At 48.3% G+C, this 17,648-nt stretch overlaps 1 protein-coding gene across 3 annotated transcripts in view; it reads left to right on the top strand.

Moving 5' to 3' along the window:
• ADCY8 (adenylate cyclase 8) overlaps positions 1–17,648 on the top strand; it is a 156,817-nt gene that overhangs the window by 94,049 nt on the left and 45,120 nt on the right. For 2 of the 3 annotated variants that reach the window (XM_036031428.1, XM_028533875.2), the window contains exon 8: positions 7,503–7,700. The exons of the other annotated variant lie outside the window; for it this stretch is intronic. In XM_036031428.1, coding sequence (XP_035887321.1) covers positions 7,503–7,700 — 198 coding nt within the window. The remainder of the gene's footprint in view (positions 1–7,502; positions 7,701–17,648) is intronic. 3 annotated transcript variants of the gene reach the window in all.

The following is a 17,648-nucleotide window of genomic DNA, read 5'->3' as shown; positions in this document are numbered from 1 at the left end:
GTAAGAATTCATTAAACATTCTTCTGCTTTGTTTGGAAAGCAGATTATGGTGGCATAAATATCCAAAATGAGAAAAGAGAAACTAAAAAGGAACCCTAACTAAAAAGCAAGCAGACATGTCATTTGAACGTGATATTCCACTGTCCCTGAGCGAAGGTTGGCACAGTCTTGACTAACATACCATATTTACGGAGACCGGTTGAATTCGCTAGCACTTGCATTCCTATAAAAAGGAAAAACTGTTACATGGCAGGTTCTGAGAAGCCCCATGGGAGTCTTTTCCCAAGGGCTCCCAACTCAGTGCTCACCCCAATGAAAGAAAGCTCTAAAACCACTTAGAGCTTTCTTTCCCCAAAAGCACTACCTCTCACATGCAAGCGCATCTCTGCTCCTCATGCCTAGAGTTGAGCAAAAAATATTTGTGCCTCTTTCAAACACAACATATTCTCCCTGAGGCCCTCAGTATGAACCATTACAGACTGGATCACCTCAAAGCTTTTCCAAGAAGTGAGCTTTCTTTAAAAAAAAAACACACTAACAAAACTTTTTTCAAAAAAGAGTAGGAGCCTTGTCTTCTGGGATTGGACTGGGGTTTTAAACACACAGAAAAAAGTAGCTCTGAAGGCACCTCCAGGGGTTCTCATTCAGACCCAGTGCTGGCTCCTGGCAATTTCTTCTCGTGTTTGCCTAGAACGGTCGGGCAGGGAGCAGGGTAGGACCTGAGAGGTCAAGTCGCTGCCTGCTTCCCGACCCTCACCCTACAGGTGGCAAGTTTGAGGTGAGCCCCAGAGGCCCCCCGGGTGGGTGCAGGGCAACGCTGCCCTACAGGCAATGGAAGGGGGACCAGGAGCTGGGGAGGAAGCCATCGGCCCTTAGCTGCTTCTCTGCACAGAGGCCGCCGGAGACTCGAACCAAACAAGAAGCTCTTTGGGAAAGAAAAGGCCATGTCAGCCTGCAGCGGTGACCCCACAGCCAGGCTGCTGAGGCCGCTGGAGGTGGCATCCAGTCTGGGTCTTTCCCAAACCAGCTGCACACTGGTCCTCACTGTTGGGGCTCACGCCACAGCCACCTACGGCTAAGTCTTGAGACGGCCATGCTCACATCCCAGAGGAGCTACAAGATGGAGCCCTTCCACTGATGACTTCTTCAAGCTGGCCCGTGGGAATGGACACGCAAGCGGACGGTAGTCTAGGCACTGGTCCCAGAAAGGGCTCTAGGTGAGTGCCTTCCTGTCCACCATCTCTGGCACGCTAGCGGCCAGCTCTGGGTGGTGGCAATGGGAGCAGAGTTCCTTAGATTCCAGGAACCTCAGTACATCGTCACGTGGACAAGCATTATGAGTCTGCCTTTCAAGGCTCTTGCTTTTGGTTGGAAATATATTCCTCCATCATGGTGATGACCTTACCTCCTGCTGCTCAAAAATAAGGCATTTAATTGAATAATGGGGAGATAAACTACTTTTATTTAATTTAACAAATACAGTTGGGTAAATAGGATCCTTTCAAATGTAGAATCCATTTGGGAAAGAACAGAAAAGAACATAGGTGTTTTTAGTAGTAAGAGATGGGAAACTGTGCCCTGGGAACTACCTTTCATCTGTCCATCCACCCATCCATCCATCCATTCATTCCACACACACTTGTTAAGGACCTACCAAATCTTCCAGATGCTAGAGATTCAGTTATGGATAAAACCACCTTCCAGACACTCAAAGAGATCCGAGTTTCGAGGAACAGACAAACACACAATTGGGCAATTATCATACTTCACAGTACTGCTGTGCTAAGGATAAGTGTAGGTTCGGGTAGGCTTCCTGGAGGAGGGAGCATCTGAATTGTTTTTTTAAGTAGCAGCAGGACATGCGGTCAAATGCTGCTCGTTCCAATGCACAGACTCTAATGGACTGAGTAAGTGTTTATACATCATGCAGCAGCAGGTTCCAGGCTGCAGCACAAAGCCGGGTGCCCTCTGCACTGGGTTTCCTTCTGTGCATGCAGCACATCCAGTGTGCCAGATGCAGAAACCATGCCACTGGGGAGTAACTGGGGAGGTCAAACCCACCAGCTTGAGGAAGAAAACTATGGATGCTAAAGGGGGGCACATGGAGAAAGACAAATACAAGAGGGGGCCCAAAAACCCTGGAAGTATCATCTGGAGGGCAGGCCCCTTGCAGGACAGGCTTCCCCGGCCAGGGGAGTGTCCTAGGAACCCATCTGGATCAGTGTGCCAGCTGGCATTGTTGTGAGAGGCTGCATTTGGCTTCAGTGAATTTTTAAAAATTTTTTCAATGTCTTTGCCCATTTCATGATGGGCGATTTACAAGTGCACCTGCCCACATCACACTGAGTGTTCAGCAGTTTTTGACCAAACATGCCAGTTTGACCAAACATGGCATGGCAAACATGCCAAACATGCCCCATGCCCCACCCTTCCTATTCATCCCATCTCCCCCCAAGCAACTTTTTTTTGTTTCCCCGGGTGAAAAAAGTCCTCAAGGGGAAACATTTTGCCGATGTGGAAGAAGCGGAACAAAAAAAGACAGAAGCACTAAAAGGCATCAGAATCGATAAGTGCAAAAACTGTTTTGAGCAGTGGAAAAGATGTCTCAATGGGCGTATTGCAGCAAACGGAGAGTACTTGGAAGGTGACTGGAATTTAAACATATAAGAATAAATGCACAATGTTTTATAAATTCCAGGGGGCTCAGGGGTCCCCCTCGCAGATCTAATTCAGAGAGCAGAAGCAGGTCCACCGGGTGGACGTTACAAACGAAAGCAGGAGAGACCTGGAGAGCACTGTTTCTCAACTGGTAGTCCGCGGAACACGCAGAGGTTATTCCAGTCAAGGGGACTTTGTGGCCACAGAAGTGTGGAAGAAGCAGAGTCTACCAGTCTCATTTCTGCACAACTTATGGCGTCTTTATTCCATAATGTGTGCTGCGAGGCTGTGGCGGAAGGATACAGAAGTTTTTCATTCAACAAACACACACGGAGTGGCTCCTTAGTGCCAGGCACTGCTGTGGACACGGAGCACAGAGAGATCAACAGCAGAGCCGAAGGCGGTGATCTCAGGGAGGGCGCCGAAGCGCCGTGGCCGCACACAAATGATGAGTCCGCATTTGCTGCGCTGACTGGTCCCCAGGACCCTTCTGGGAGCAAGCAGCCCCTTCCTTCGTGTGTTCCCTGGCACACAGTTTTGGGGAAGGGATTCATCAGCAGGATCACGTGATGCAACAGGGCGGTGACCTCCCCAGACCTCAGCGCTGAAACCGTGTAGGTTGATGTATAAAGTCTACAGAAATGCCTTAGAGGGTGTTTTGAGACCGGACTATGGGATCCAGAGTTGCTAACGTGATTTTGACTCAACGAGACCAGATGTTTCTAGAAAGGGCGCCTTCAGCCTGAAACCTTACTGGGGGAAAAAAATAATCCGCCTGACACAAACTGATGAAGGAATACCAAAAGCTAGGGCCTCCCATGAAGTGACAGGACCAGCAGAAAAGTAGGTCCCCAGTGTATACACAGATAGGAGACGAGCCCCAAGGAAAAGCCTTCTGGTCATAAACCGAGGGACGAGCTTTCGGAGGGCTCCTGACTCCCCCACCCCGTTCCAACGAAGTTTATGAAAGGATGCCTCGCCCAGAACCTCTGAGGGTCATTTTCACGAGAACCCTCAGACTCTTGGGCAAACCCTAATGTTCAGAAATGTGGGTTCAGAGGAGACTCTGGTTCTCGTTTGGGCCTTAATCTGCCTTGAGCGCCTGTGAGTGAAGAGGTGATTCTGGAAATGCCCGAGGAGGGCTCAGATCTGCGTTAGGGTCCGTCCCGGGCTGCAGTGCCTTTCTGCAAGGAGCCTCCTGGGAGGGGCTGGCTCAGCTGCACACTCTGGTGGACCCCCGTGTCAGCCGACCTGACCTCCCAGGTATCTGAAAATGCCAGCTAGAGTGATGCATAGGTAGATGTACACATTTTTATTGCATATAATATATATACTTCAATTATACATGGAAATATTCACATGTGTATGCAATTATATATAATTATGTGCATATATATGTGTGTATATATGCACATATATATATATATATAATTCAGTTATTCTCATGGCATTTCCCATTTCTTTCCGTTTCATCCATTTGTTTTTCCAATTCTCTAGCCAACAGCTTTAAATTGTTTGTATGAAAAAACAGTCTCCACTTCTTGGAGGTCAGTTCAGGATTGGAATCACATTTGAAAGCTTATCCTCATTTTTAACGTGATCCCAACTTGCTCACGCTGGTGCTGCAGATCTTAAAAAGGAAAAGCCGTAATCTATCAAAACGAGCCCATTCCAGTACAAGCTCTACACAGGCAAATGAGGCGCATTGCACACCTTCCCAGTGCTGCTTACAGACGAGTCGCTCTGAGGACATCAGTGTATGTAACGTTGGTGTCAGCAGCGTTATTCCACTGAAGGTGAGCACATGGTCAGATTTGAGCGGCCATTACTAATGGATGACGAGAAGGATCCCAGTTAATTTCAAACCATGATCACCTGCAAGCCACTCGTGCTTTGCAGCGGTGCGTGGGGGGTGGGGGTGGGAGGCAGGGGATGAAAGCCTACAGTCATCCTTCCTGATTCCGATTTACTTGACTTCTTGAGTTGAGACTGGTCTTCTTCCCTTGAGCATTCAGGGTGGGGCAAAAGTAGGTTTACAGTTGTTCGTATGAAAATAATACAATAGTTGATAAACAATAATGCAAGAATAAATTCCGTGTGTCATGTACTCAGAACGGCAAACCTCCTTTTCCTCGCCCTGTGTATGTCCCAGAGGTACGAGGTACCAGAGAGATTGCTGGCCCAACGGCAGGCACGATTGTCACTACGCAATTGAGAAAAGGGATCACTGGGTCTGCAGTGCACGAAGTACTAGGGATATGGGTGCAGGGAACAAAGTTAATTGCCCTGGATGAGAATTCTCCACCTCAGCGTTGGTGACAGGTTAGTGCAAGGGCTCCTCCCCAGCTCTCAGCTGTAACCTGGTGGCAATGATGGAAGGAAAAGATTTTCCTCTCATTTGAAAGAGCCGCATAGACAGACAACAGGAATTTGGGAGGGGTGGAATTTGGGAAACTCTGGAAGGGAGAGATTGGGTTGGTCCCTGCCTTTCAAAAGTGGCCAATGGCACAGGTGCCCTGGAAAGGGGCAAGTGTCAGCCCCTGGTGACATGTCACCAATGCCCATCAAGATGACAAAAATGAGGACAAAGCTCATTAAATGAGGTATTCATTGAATTAGAAGCATTCAATGGGAAGGAGCCACATTGTATTCTGAGATTATGCCACCTTTGCTATGAAAGCTACTGTTCCCATATGGAACGGTGGTCACAGTAGGGTTGTGACAACTGCTGCTGCTGTGATGGACATACCTAAGTCCTGAAAATGCTTCCCGAACCCCCTCTTTCTCCGTGAAACTCCAAGGTCCAAGAAGCAATTGAAGACATGAGGGGCTAGTCGAGTCCACAGGCCCAGTTTAGTTCAAAGACAGAAAACTGCAAGAAAATGCCAATCACAGAGCGAGGTGGGCGTGTGGAAGGACGAATGCCCGCAGATCTCTAGCTGCTGGACTCCATCCAGCTCCAAGCACTCGCCGGGGGCGCCTGGGCACCTCTAGGCCAGAATGCACGCCCAGACAAAGGCAGCCTAATGTTGTCAGTTTCTAAACTGTGTGTAGAGGACTCCGCCCGGGAAGCCCATGGAGGTGCCCGGAGCGGTGGACAGTCCCTGTCCTTTGCCTTCGGGGACGCTGTTCTAATGCATTCAAGTCCCAGGGGCCTGAGCTCTCTGGCCCTGCACGGACCCTGCTGGTTCACTTTCTGGAACCGTGGTCCCTGCTTCCTTCCCTCCACTCCAGCTCTCCTCCTTACCTCCCGCCCTCCCCCTGCTGTACCTCCCCGTGACATCTATCTTTTCCCCGTAGGAGCCTCCGGGGTAACTCGGAGCAGAAACTAACTGCTCCAGTGCCCTAAGCGCATGAACTTCTACTTCCTCACGTTGGCACCCATCACTCCACCCTGGAGCTGCGGAGGAGGGATGCAGGAAGTGGTAGCAGTGGGGAAGCCCTGTATGGAAGTCTTTAGAGACCCAGCCTTTAGGTTACCCGTACTATCTCCACGAAGGTGAAAATGAAGAGCCCAGCAGCATGATAGGAAGAATCCTTCTGGAAAGGGCTAGAGGGTTCCAGGAGGTCAAAGCCCAGGCTCCGGCTCTGAAGCCAGAGGATCTGACCTGACAGCAGATGAGCTGGTGACGCGCGTCCCCCAGAGAGGCTCGCAGATACAGAGAGGGTCCGGGCGGAAGGGCCTCTGAGGGGCTCCCGGCTCTCACGGGCCACCATTCAGTGAGCCCATCGCCTTCTCTCGGGCCAGCCCGTGCTCTGAGCATGGCCAAGCCAAGGGGCTGGCAGAGAAAAGCAGAGGCAGTGGGTGTGGATGGAGGTGGGGAGGCAGGGAGTGTTCACCGCCCCCCCCACTCTACAGATGCACCCCATCCTCTGCGTCCGCCCAAGGAAACTTCCTGGGGGCACAGTTAAAGCCCTCTCCAGGGGGATATCAGCTGCAATCCCCCCTTTGGTCAGAGAAGTTGTCTGATGGTGGAGCTGTACGTGAGCACTGTGTTTGGCTAGATCCAGCCGGTTGGTCTTGCCACCTGCACTGAATGACCTAGAGACAGGGGCCTCCCTGCCAAACCTGGGGGGTCTGCACAAGCTAACGCTGTCTCTGCATCCACGCAGCCACGCCCAGTGACTGACCACAGCGGTCACGCCTCCTCACACCTCCTGCTGGTTAATTAACCCTGTGAAATGGAGAGGCTGCAGCTGCTTGCATTTTTTGCCTAAAGGAAATGAAACACATATATCTATATGAAAATATAGATATATAATGGTCTATGGGGGAGAAAAAAAACATTTGTCAAATGTAAAACCCTAACAATCTTTATCAAGTTCAAGGAGATCTTGGCACACTTGGCTGTATGTCCATGAGGAATGCTAAGGAAAAAAATGCAAGTCACGTGTCCCCAAGTCTCCACCGCCATGAAAGGAGAGACCACACGAAAATGTGGAATCTACTTGGCTGGAGATGATCCTTTCTGTGGGCTTTTCGGATACACTTTACTTTCTGTTGTTTGTATTGGTTCTCTTTCTCTCGTACCAGAGATGTGACTGGTTAGAGAAACGGTCCTGATGAACACTTCCAAGCTGACAACTCTCCGAATAACTGAACCAAAAGAATTCAGTGCACCTACACAGAGGAAAGGGGCATGTCCCTGTCGATGTGCTAACTTACCGGGTTGTGTTTCTCTAAACTAAATGCTAACTTGCCAACTTCTGTAGGTTTCACTGAATACAACTGCATGGAATGCTATTACTGTTTGCAATGCAACCTAATCTAAACAACATTGCGTTTCTTTTTAATCCAAAGGGGACTAGCAGTTTTATTGTGTTTGCATGTGCTTTCCCCCTAGACTCTGGCTGCCCTAACAAGAAATTCAATAAATCTACTTCCAAACCATCTTGCACAAGCTTTGCATGTCCAGTCGGGGCCTGAGGAAATTAACAAGCGCATAGAACATACCATCGACTTGCGGAGTGGCGATAAATTGCGAAGAGAGCATATCAAGCCATTCTCACTGATGTTTAAAGACTCCAGCCTGGAGCACAAGGTAGACCTGGGTCTCCGGAGTGGCTCTTTCTCTGAAGTGAATTGCCGTAAATGTTCGTGGGACTGCAGAGAGAGTCCAGGGGCTGTGGTTTTGGTTGGTGTGTTTGTGGTTTGTTCGTTTGTTTGTTTGGCTTGGTATTGTCTTTTGTTTTTCTGTTTGAAAATCATGAGTAGACTGAAGGTCATGAGAGGAGATGCCTTTTAAATAAGGAGCCTCGAGCGTGGCTCTTGAAGGAAAGAGGAACGGAAAGAACAAGGAGCCCTTTAGCCCAGAGAGCATGACAGGTGTTCCTTCCACTTTGATATTATCGACGCAAGTGACATTAGCACCCACTTGCCTTTGCGTTTAGGTTAATTCTCATCAGTTGCAACCCTTGTAATGTAATATATATGAAGGCATGCAATAACTTCACGTAAGCATTAGTGATAAACTCTGTCTCACTTCGCTTGTAGGGGACATGTGCTCTCCCATTTTCCCAGTTCCCTGCCGGCCCCTGATGTAGGCATAATAGGAAGGAGATGGGTTGTGGACCCAGAGTTGGGTTTGAAATCTGCCTCTGCTACTGCTTTGCTGTGTGACCTTCGAAAAGTGGAGTAGCCTCTCTGAGCATGAGGCGTACAGTGAGGATCATGAACATGCCTCCCTCACAGGTTGGCATGGAAGGCTTCAAGCCATGCCTTCGTTAGGTGGAGTGTCCAAAAACGCAGCCACCGCCATCCTGACGACGACTTCTCCAGCGCCCCTTCCTCTCCCCAGCTCTACACTGTGAAGTGCTGTGGGAAGCGCTGTCCCTGCTGAGCTGGGCTGCTCCTCGGCACCAATGGACGCCGACAGGCCTCCCTTGGCTGAGCACAGGTGCCTGGTGCCTGCAAGAGCCTCGGCAAGAGCAGCAGGGGATTTGCAAGCGAATTTCAGGAGTTTCACCTGCAAAGCTCCAGGGAGCCATTTTTTTGTGAATTTGGTCAACTTCCTGGGAGATTCTGTGTCCCTCGGTTTGGAGAATTCACACTGCTGTGCGCATGCACCATTCCCAATGAGGTCTAGTAACCCCCTACAGGTGGCAGGCTCCAGGATTAGTATCTTCATCAGGAGTCCGGTTTAGTGTATTATGTCTATGTGCCAACATAACAAAAGAAGATGAAACATTTTGCTTCTCACAGCCTCCCCTCATACCCCTGTGCCAAATGGCAGGTGGACGCCTCCGATTTGTAATATAATTGGGGGCTTAAGGTCCAAATTAAATGCGTTTTCTTTCCTGGTTGCTATGTTGAAGGAGCTAGGACGAGCAGGCTGGTCTTGCAAAGAATCTTCTCAATTAGCTGCTGGAAAGGCCGGTGTCTGCCAGTGTCCAGACTTACACAAAAGCCTTTTGTTCGTTTTTCTTAAAGATATACTCGATTCACTAATGACCTGAACCCTGCAAACATGATTTCGAATGTTTTTTTTTAATTAAACCTTGTCTACAGATATCTGGTATTGGGGTAGGAATGGAGCTGGGGAGGCACACGATGTCTAAGGGTGATCTCTGTGGCCAGGGGAAGTTCTCCTAGAAGAAGTAAAAGGCAGGATTTACCCACCACAGTCCAGCCATTTAGCGTGTGCTCTGCATGGCACAGGGTCCCCAGGGTGAGGGCACTGGGGCACGTCAGAAAAGTTCGTCCCCTGTGTCACAGAGACACCCCTCACTGACTCTTGCTCTGGGGCCCTCTCTAGGGGCTGCCTTACTGCTGAGCAGAAGATACACTGAATGAAATAAGTAACAATCATTGGGTGTTGACCCAGCACCATGTGCTAGTCTAAGCTGCCTGCACGAATAGAGGAACAAGGAGAGGGAGAAGTAGATGTTACTAGGAGCCTCGTTTTCTAAGTGATGAAATGAAACTGACAGAGAAATCCAAACCCCAGCTGTCACAGAGGGGCTGCGATCTGAGCGCACAGTGACCCCCAAAGCCAGGGTCTTGTCTGGTCACCACACTGTGCCCCCAGACCCTTGTACAAGAAGACAAGCCTGTGTTACCTCCACCCTCTTCTCCCCTTTGAACCTTGAATGGGGCACCAGGCACAGAGCAGGGCTTTGAGGGGGAGATGAAATAGCAAACAGTCCTAGGGCCTAGGACGCCCGGATCAGTGAGCGGTCCAGGGAGCGTGACTCCGAGCCTGGTGTTATGTGTGTGTCAGTTTCCTGCACCCTCGGCAAACACATGGCTACCCCGCTCACAAAAGGCGAGAGGAGCCTCTCAGAGGTGAAGCGAAGGTCACAGATCTAAAAATCCAGCTGCCATATTCCAGTGACTCTAAGCCACCTGCTACTGGGGGCTGTGCCGTTTTCTGCACAGCGCTAAGAAAACTGACCAATATGGGGAGTTTAAGAGGACCCCTCCCCGCCCCCACCCCCCAGTGAACTGGGCTTACACTTCCAGCCTAAGAATGAACAGGGGGAAAAAAGGAAAAAAAATAACCCACCCAGCAGACGAGGATAGAGGAAACCCACATTCCTATACCCTGGCATTGGTCAGGTGAAGGAAAAAAAAAAAAAAGAGTTCTCCAAGAATCTAAACTTCAAAAAGCAGTCCATGTAGGTTTGCTGCCTGAGCTCAGTCTGTGTAAGAGAATTTATATTTAAAGCTATCCCTGGTTGATACTGCCCCCTGGTGACCAGTAGGAGCATTTGCAGGCCTCTCTGGAGGAACTCAGTTTAAGACTCCATAGATATCAACAACAATCTGATTTCAAAGACCACAACATGAGGGAGGTGGGAAGTTAAGTATCTTAGAATCGTTCAAAGATGTATGGTATTCGTGACATCGAAACCTTGGACAACTGCCCCACCCAGCTCTGGGGGAGCAAGTGTGCGCCATAAAAGCATGTTTGCTAAAAGGAAAAGTGGAAATGGAAATAAGGACCTCACCCTGGGAAATTTTGTGGGGAAGAAAAGGCTTCACTCTGTCTCAACAGCAAAAAGATATACAAAGCAGGGAACCCATGCACCTCTCCCCCTTTATTAGTGAACTGGAGAATACAAAAGCTCCTTTTTGCTTGTAACAGCTGGCATAGCTATCCACCGCATCACGCACCAGGACTTTTGGATGCCTCCTGGTGTTGCAGAAACACTTATGAGATGCATGAAGACTCAGACTGGGGAGAACATTCGAGGAGACTGCTTCACCCCTGTAGCTAGCTGGGCTCAGAATACTTTCTTAGTGAACTCTAAGAGCCAGAAGACATAGGTTTTTTTTAAAGATTTTATTTATTTATTCTGAGAGAGAGGGGAAGGAAGGAGAAAGAACAGGAGAGAAACATCGATCAGTTGCCTCTCTCATGTGCCCCGACTGGGAGTTGAACCCGGGACCCTGTGCTCTGTGGGACAACACCCAACCAGCTGAGCTACACGGGTCGGGGCATGCAGGTCAGCTTTGATCTGACTCCTTGGCTGTGGCGTTTCAGGAGAGAAGACTGTAAAGTCCCACTTAAGTCCCTGCCTTGGCGTTTCAGAGTGGCGTACACGCAGGCATCTTCCAAGTTAAGCCTCGGAAAAGTGTGCACACGCACGACTCAGGAGGCCTGGCCACGTCCGAGCAGCACGTTTTCCCACCCTGCCCCTGGTTTCCGCCTCTGAAACGGGGGAGTCAGCAGCTCCCCCTCTCCTCGGCAGTTGGTGCTTTGAGCCCGTGACTCCCCGTGACCAAGGTGACCACGTGCCCTGGTTTGCCTGAGACTGTGCTGGTTTACGTCCATTTCCAATACAACTATTAGTAACACCTCCTTTCGTTCTCAAAAGTCACCCTGCGTGAGTGGCAAGTCACGTGACCTGGATCTCGGGCCTCTGCCAGGTCAGCACCAGTGAGTGGGTCTCCACATCCTCACTGCCCAGCCGCCACACGAGGACTTTCAGGGGGGACCCCGGCATGCGGGGGGGCCCTACCCCAGTCATCAGAGGTCCCCTCCAAGTCCCACCAGACTTCACAGAAGACCCCTCTGCCCCCCTCAGTCTCCGGCCGAACATTTGCTGAGGGAGCTTGCAGACCTCAGGGCAAACAAAAGTCAGAACTCCGCGAAAGAGATTCAGGAAACAAGACAGGCTGGTCCAATCCTGACCATCATGGTGGACTTCTTCTCTTATTATATATGACTTTTTCTTATTCAAAAAAGGATGCATTTTCCAGAATAAAAGCTTACACCATGCACCTACGGTATCTCCGTGACCTTCCAACCGGGAGCATCGCCCAGGGCTAATAACACGCAGGCGACGGTCACTCTCATCTTTCACGAGTGCGATGCTACACACACATCTCCGCCACTCGCTTTCTGAAACGGGGCCGCTTTACCCACAGTGCATCGGGCTTTTCCCCACGGGGTTAAGTATGAAGTCACATAGGAATCACTTTGCAACTGCGTGCTATTCCATTGCTCGTTTTAAACTGTTGTTGGCTTGTTTCCCCTCAGTTTTTCACTACTGCTGATTATACACTACATGGTGATGGCCAGTGTCATACTTAATCACACATCCACGCTTAATTGTCTTCTTCGGGTCGAGTCCTCAAAATGGGAGTGAGAGAATGCACATTTTTAAATACCTGATGTGCATTCTGAAATCACCCTTAATAAGGCGATTGTGCCTATACTTTTTAAGACTTGCCAACTTGGTAAGAAACAAGCAGGATCTGCCTGTCAGGTTTTAAAATTATTATTGATGTTGATGTCTGCAGGTACATGTTTTTGTGTTCTGGTCTTTACAGTTCTTTTGTGATTTGCACATTCATCTTTACTGCCGTCTTTCCTCCCGCTCACTTCTGTCTTACTGATTTGCGAATATTCTCTGTATGGCGAAGAATTTAACTCACAAGAAGGGGATGTTCCTCAATCTCTGGTCCTTACTTCTCTCCTAGGACGAGGCTTTGAACGAAGCTTAGGATGAGGAAGGCAATGAATTATAATTACTTAAAACCAATTCAAAACCTTTAGTGCCTTGAGAACGCGTATCACCATAGAAACACTTATTTGGAGTGACTTCATTCAATTTAGTGTTGCAGAAACGCTGTGACCAACCTCAGAATGAGGCCGCTTTTCCATTCTGAATAGAGAGGAAGATATGTTCAATACACGCTTCAGAATTAACTAGGAATTTACGTGTTTGATGTGGGCATTTTAGTGGAGTAAGCGTTCAGTCAGACCGTATCCGTGATGACAGATTTCCTTCCGTCTTTCAATGATAGGATCTTTCTGTTGAATTCTGAAACTTTTTTAAAGAAAAGACCTCCTTTGTCACTGTTAACAAATTTCAGCAATAAAAGCCTCGTTGTCCTAGGCTAATAGTTTTCAAGCTTGAGGTTCACCTGGGATCTTGTTTAAAGTGCCCATCGCTCTGTGCCCCAAGCTTCTGATTTTGCAGTGGCGGGGGCCTGCCTTTTGAGAAAACTCTTCTGGGCTTCTCTGGTCCTGAGTCTCTGGCCACCTTTCTCTGTCTCCGGCTGCCTGTGAAGGCTTGGGCTAGTCACCCGCCTCGTGCCTTCAGGCGTGAGGCCTCACCAGGAGGTCCCAGGTCTACACTCAAGGTCACTATGGCTTCAGAGAGACCCAGAAGGTGTGTCTTCATAAGGTTCACAATGATCCTAGAAGCTTGGTCTCAGGCATCAAACAGACATTGTTCAGAGCCCGAGTTGAGGATACAATGGAGGGTTGATGAATTTATGAATCATCCTTGGATAGTGACAGGTTGAGAGCTTCCTGTCACTCAGATGGACACCCCCCCACACACATACAAGAGCTCCATTCATCTTACAAGTGTTTGGTGTTCAGTGAAAAAGCAAGAAACATGGACTTGATTACCGAGTAGCTGTGACGAACCCCACCCCTGCCACTGACGGGCTGGGTGCCGGCGACTCCGGACACGGTGATCTCACTGGGATGGTGATGATCATAACCCCTGCCTCTCATTAGACAGGACAAAAGTTAGAAGACAAAACACTCATGTAACCGATGTTCGAATAGATGCAATAGTTCTTTTCCCTCTTCTTCCGATGGATCCGATGCCAGTCCGAACCTGGGCGAGGCTAAACCCTCACTTGAAAGCAATCCCACACTTCTGGAGCTCTCTCAAAAACTGGCTTCACTGAGAATGGTGAGCAGGAACAATCGGAACACGTCTCGTATCCCAGGGCACTAGGACCACGGTGTTCACGGACACCTAAATACTAGCATTAGCACACGAAGGTGTGTACTGACCGCACACACACTGCAGCCCGGAGACAGCTTGCTGGGAATCAATTCTGTGCTGAGTGTTTTCAACACATTCATTTGATGTTGCCCTTTTTCTGCCGGCAGCCACATAGACACGAGGATCGGTCACACAAGGCAGCCCTTAGATCATCTTTTAGTTGAGTTCAGTGGATTCTTATCTCTGTTCAGAATTTCTCTCAGTTTTTCTCTGTCCTTTCTAAAGGAACTCAACGTTAAGCGGAGGCTTAACAGATCTCAGAAAAAAATGCATCGTGAACTTTGAAACGCTTCTTTCTTCTTCCTATCAACTCCTATTGGAGTTACGAGTAGGACAGGATAATTAAGAAAGAATTTGGCAAAGCAAAGGAAGCTAGACAAATGAATGAATTAAAATGGATTCATTCCACCTTCTATTTGATGGAATCATTCCATTTGATAGATTAAGATGTTGGACTCCGGAATCAGGTACTGAGGAGAAAAAAAATGCATGTTTTCTCTTTCTGGAGACATTCAGAATTTGTTGAAACACTGCACTTCTCATTTAGATGTGGGGAGCTAGGAACACATCTGGAGCCAAATGGTCTTGGATGTTCTCTCTCATTTCCTGAATCAAACACTATCCAATCATTTTTATGACCTTCTTTTTTAAAGGAATTATTCTGTTGCGAGCTTGGGTTACTGTCATATTTTTGCTGCTCTAGTAAGACCCAAAATAGTAAGAATATTTAGGCCACCTCCTTCAGGAAGGAAGGGCAGATTACAAGGGCCTTGGGGGGGGGGGTATCACCCCTTATTCAAGCAGTGGTTTTGTCAGACTCCTTTATATTCTTGATATTGTCTTGTAAAGTTACTGCTATTTCTACTTCCCTCTAGGTAGACAAATGTAATCAAGGGCCATTTTACTTGCCTTTTTATCAGACTGGTTAGCTAGCTCCCGTCCCACAAAGCCAGCATTCTCAGAGCCAGAAGAGCCCATGCCATATGCAATAGTGTCAGCTAGAATGGTAGAAATATGAAGATTTCAATCCAAAGGTTATCAGTGCAGTCCTTGAAGCAAGCTTCGTGCTTCCTGTGTAGACATCACCATCATCTGCAACCAGGGGCTCCTGGCAAGGAGCACAGGGGTCACTGCCACTCCCATGGCCTCACCCTGGCTTGGGGAACGGACGAGTCAAGAAAGGGAGAGTGCTCCTTCCAAGGGTGGGAGGCTTGGGGGAGGGGGAACTGGAAGAATGGTGGGATGGAAGCTTTGTAAACTTCTGCTTGGAATGCTCGTGCATCCGTCAAGCACCCCCTCAAACACACACACACACACACACACACACACAAGGAAGAGCATAGCCTTAGGAAACATATTGCCATTAAGGGTCTCCTTTTATCCCTGAGTGACGTGTTCCAGCCTCACACCTCTGAAGCCGTCCATCTTGCGTATGTTGGTGAGTTTCTTGGCAAGTCTACTGAACATGAGGCAACCTACGTTCGTACCGAAGTCAGGTGGCTTGGGGAGAAGTATGCCAGTGAGAGATTTCCTCGGACACACCTGTCCCCCATTGAACTGCTCCCGATAATGACGGTGGCTAGACACTAGACGCCACGCCAGGGAAGACAGGCTGTTTCAAAATAGGAAATGACTACAGATTAGTCCCTCGCACTTTCATTGCAATTATGCCTTTTACCCCAATGGTCTAATTTAAGGATGCTCTCGCCACTGCCGTGATACATAATGAAGAATTTCACAAAGGGATGAGGTTAAATTCCCTCACTTGTGAAAATGAGCAGATGGTCCCCGCTGAGATTCTTCTTTAATTTAACAAACATTAATTTATACTAATGAAAGATGTGCTAGCAAATGATCTCTCTGCAAACTAGATTTATCCAAAGATGAAATGGGTTCTCGAGTGAGACGATGATTTCCCCCATCACTGGAAACAGGCAGGCAGGAGTGAACGGTTCATTTCTGAGAGATTTTTCTGAGTGAAACTGGCCTTAAGACGAGTTAGACCAAGGCGAGAAACACGATCTACTCTACCTGTACAATTTTGTACTCTCACATGCACACTTGGACAAAAGTATGGCTGTACTGTGGACCACTAGCTAGATAGAGAACTACATCCTGTAGAGACATAAAGATTTTGTTAGTACCTTGTATGTCACAGTCCACGGGGAGAAGCTGGGCATGCAGGGTGACCTCCCTCCCTGCAACCTAGGAAGATTCTCCAGGCCTGTCTGAGACACGGAAACACAGGAGACTGGAAACTCTCCATCACCTCTACAAGCTAGCTTCCCCGGCCACCCCGCTGGGGCTGATGAATCCAGAGGGGGCTCTTCCTTGTGTGGTCAAATCTGTGTTCCAGGCTTCCTTGTGACACATCCAGGGACCCACAGATCCTCAAGGCTCTGATTTCCTTTCTGAAGATGCCTCCCAAGAGAATCCAGGGCCAACGTCCCCAGACATGAACAAAATGGAACACAAGTTTCTCCTGTCCCACTTCCTGGGAAGGGAACCCTGTTCTCATCCGGATCAAATCAAGGAGGAAGCTTTCATTTCTTTGTATCATAAACCACAGCATTGAAATATACCAAGACACACTACTGTGTGCCCAATGAACATGACCTTACCTGGCAAATAGCAAAGTAGTGCTAGATGGAGCAGCCAATGAGACCTTGTGCTGAGGGGGTCAAACTCTTTGGATTCCCTCCTTATTATCTGTAAAGTCCTGGTTGAGTTACTCAACTATTCTAACCCTCGATCTCACTATATGCAAAATGGGGATATGATAAATAGGATCTCCCTCAACGTGTTGTCATAATTAAATGACATCATCCATGCCCAGCACATGGTGTAGCGCCGACACTGTGGTAGGTATAGAATTTATGAATTTAACAATAGAACAGAGGTCAAATTCCCAAATTATCAGTCATTATCACTCAAACTTGTTGCATTAGACTATGGCCATTTCCTGAATCAACCAAAACCCTATAGACTGAAAAAGAATAATAATCAAATTCTAATCTGTGCTCTCAAAGGCAGCCCTTGTAGTTGGTGTGAACCCCTTACAGCTGGCTCAGGTAACGCCCCAGGTGTGGGCTCACCGTGAAACACTGACAGTGGGAGATCTGGAGGCAAAGTAAGTCTTCCCACTTGGGCTCCACCAGCTTGCCACCAGAAGGAAATGAAAAATGCTAGATCTTATGCCACTTTAGTCTGGACAAGTGAGGATCATATAACATTTGTAAAGTCATCAGTAAGAAACACTCAGGAAAGGAGTCGGAGACTTGGGCGTGGGATCTATAGGGGAGGAATTTTCCACAGTGAAAGTGGACTGATAATGACAGAAGGAATACTCTGCAAAGAAGTGAGCTCTCAGGCACTAGGCGTGTTCAAGTGGAAGGTGTTTAAAACCTGGGGATGTCCTGCCCCAGCTCAGAGAAAAGAAACCCACATCCTCCAACAAAGCAGAGAAGGCCACCTGGAGATAAGCAGTAGGTGACATCAGGGATGTTAGGAAAAGGATTCCTGGAGATAGTGATCCCTCTCCACTCCAGGATGCTGTGATGATGAGAGTGATGATGAATTGAGGATGATGATGACAGTGGTGAAGATGAAGAAAACGAGGGAGAGAGGGACTGAGTCCACTACAAAGTATTAGTGTTGTTTCAAAACTATCATGACCAAATCTAGATAGCCAAGTCTGCTTGAAATTAATCAGTCAGCCAACAAAGAATAATTTG

Source organism: Phyllostomus discolor, chromosome 7 (genome assembly GCF_004126475.2).
Source record: "Phyllostomus discolor isolate MPI-MPIP mPhyDis1 chromosome 7, mPhyDis1.pri.v3, whole genome shotgun sequence".
NCBI lineage: Eukaryota > Metazoa > Chordata > Mammalia > Chiroptera > Phyllostomidae > Phyllostomus > Phyllostomus discolor.
Note: the sequence above shows the minus strand (reverse complement) of the source record. Positions and strands in the feature narration are given on the sequence as shown.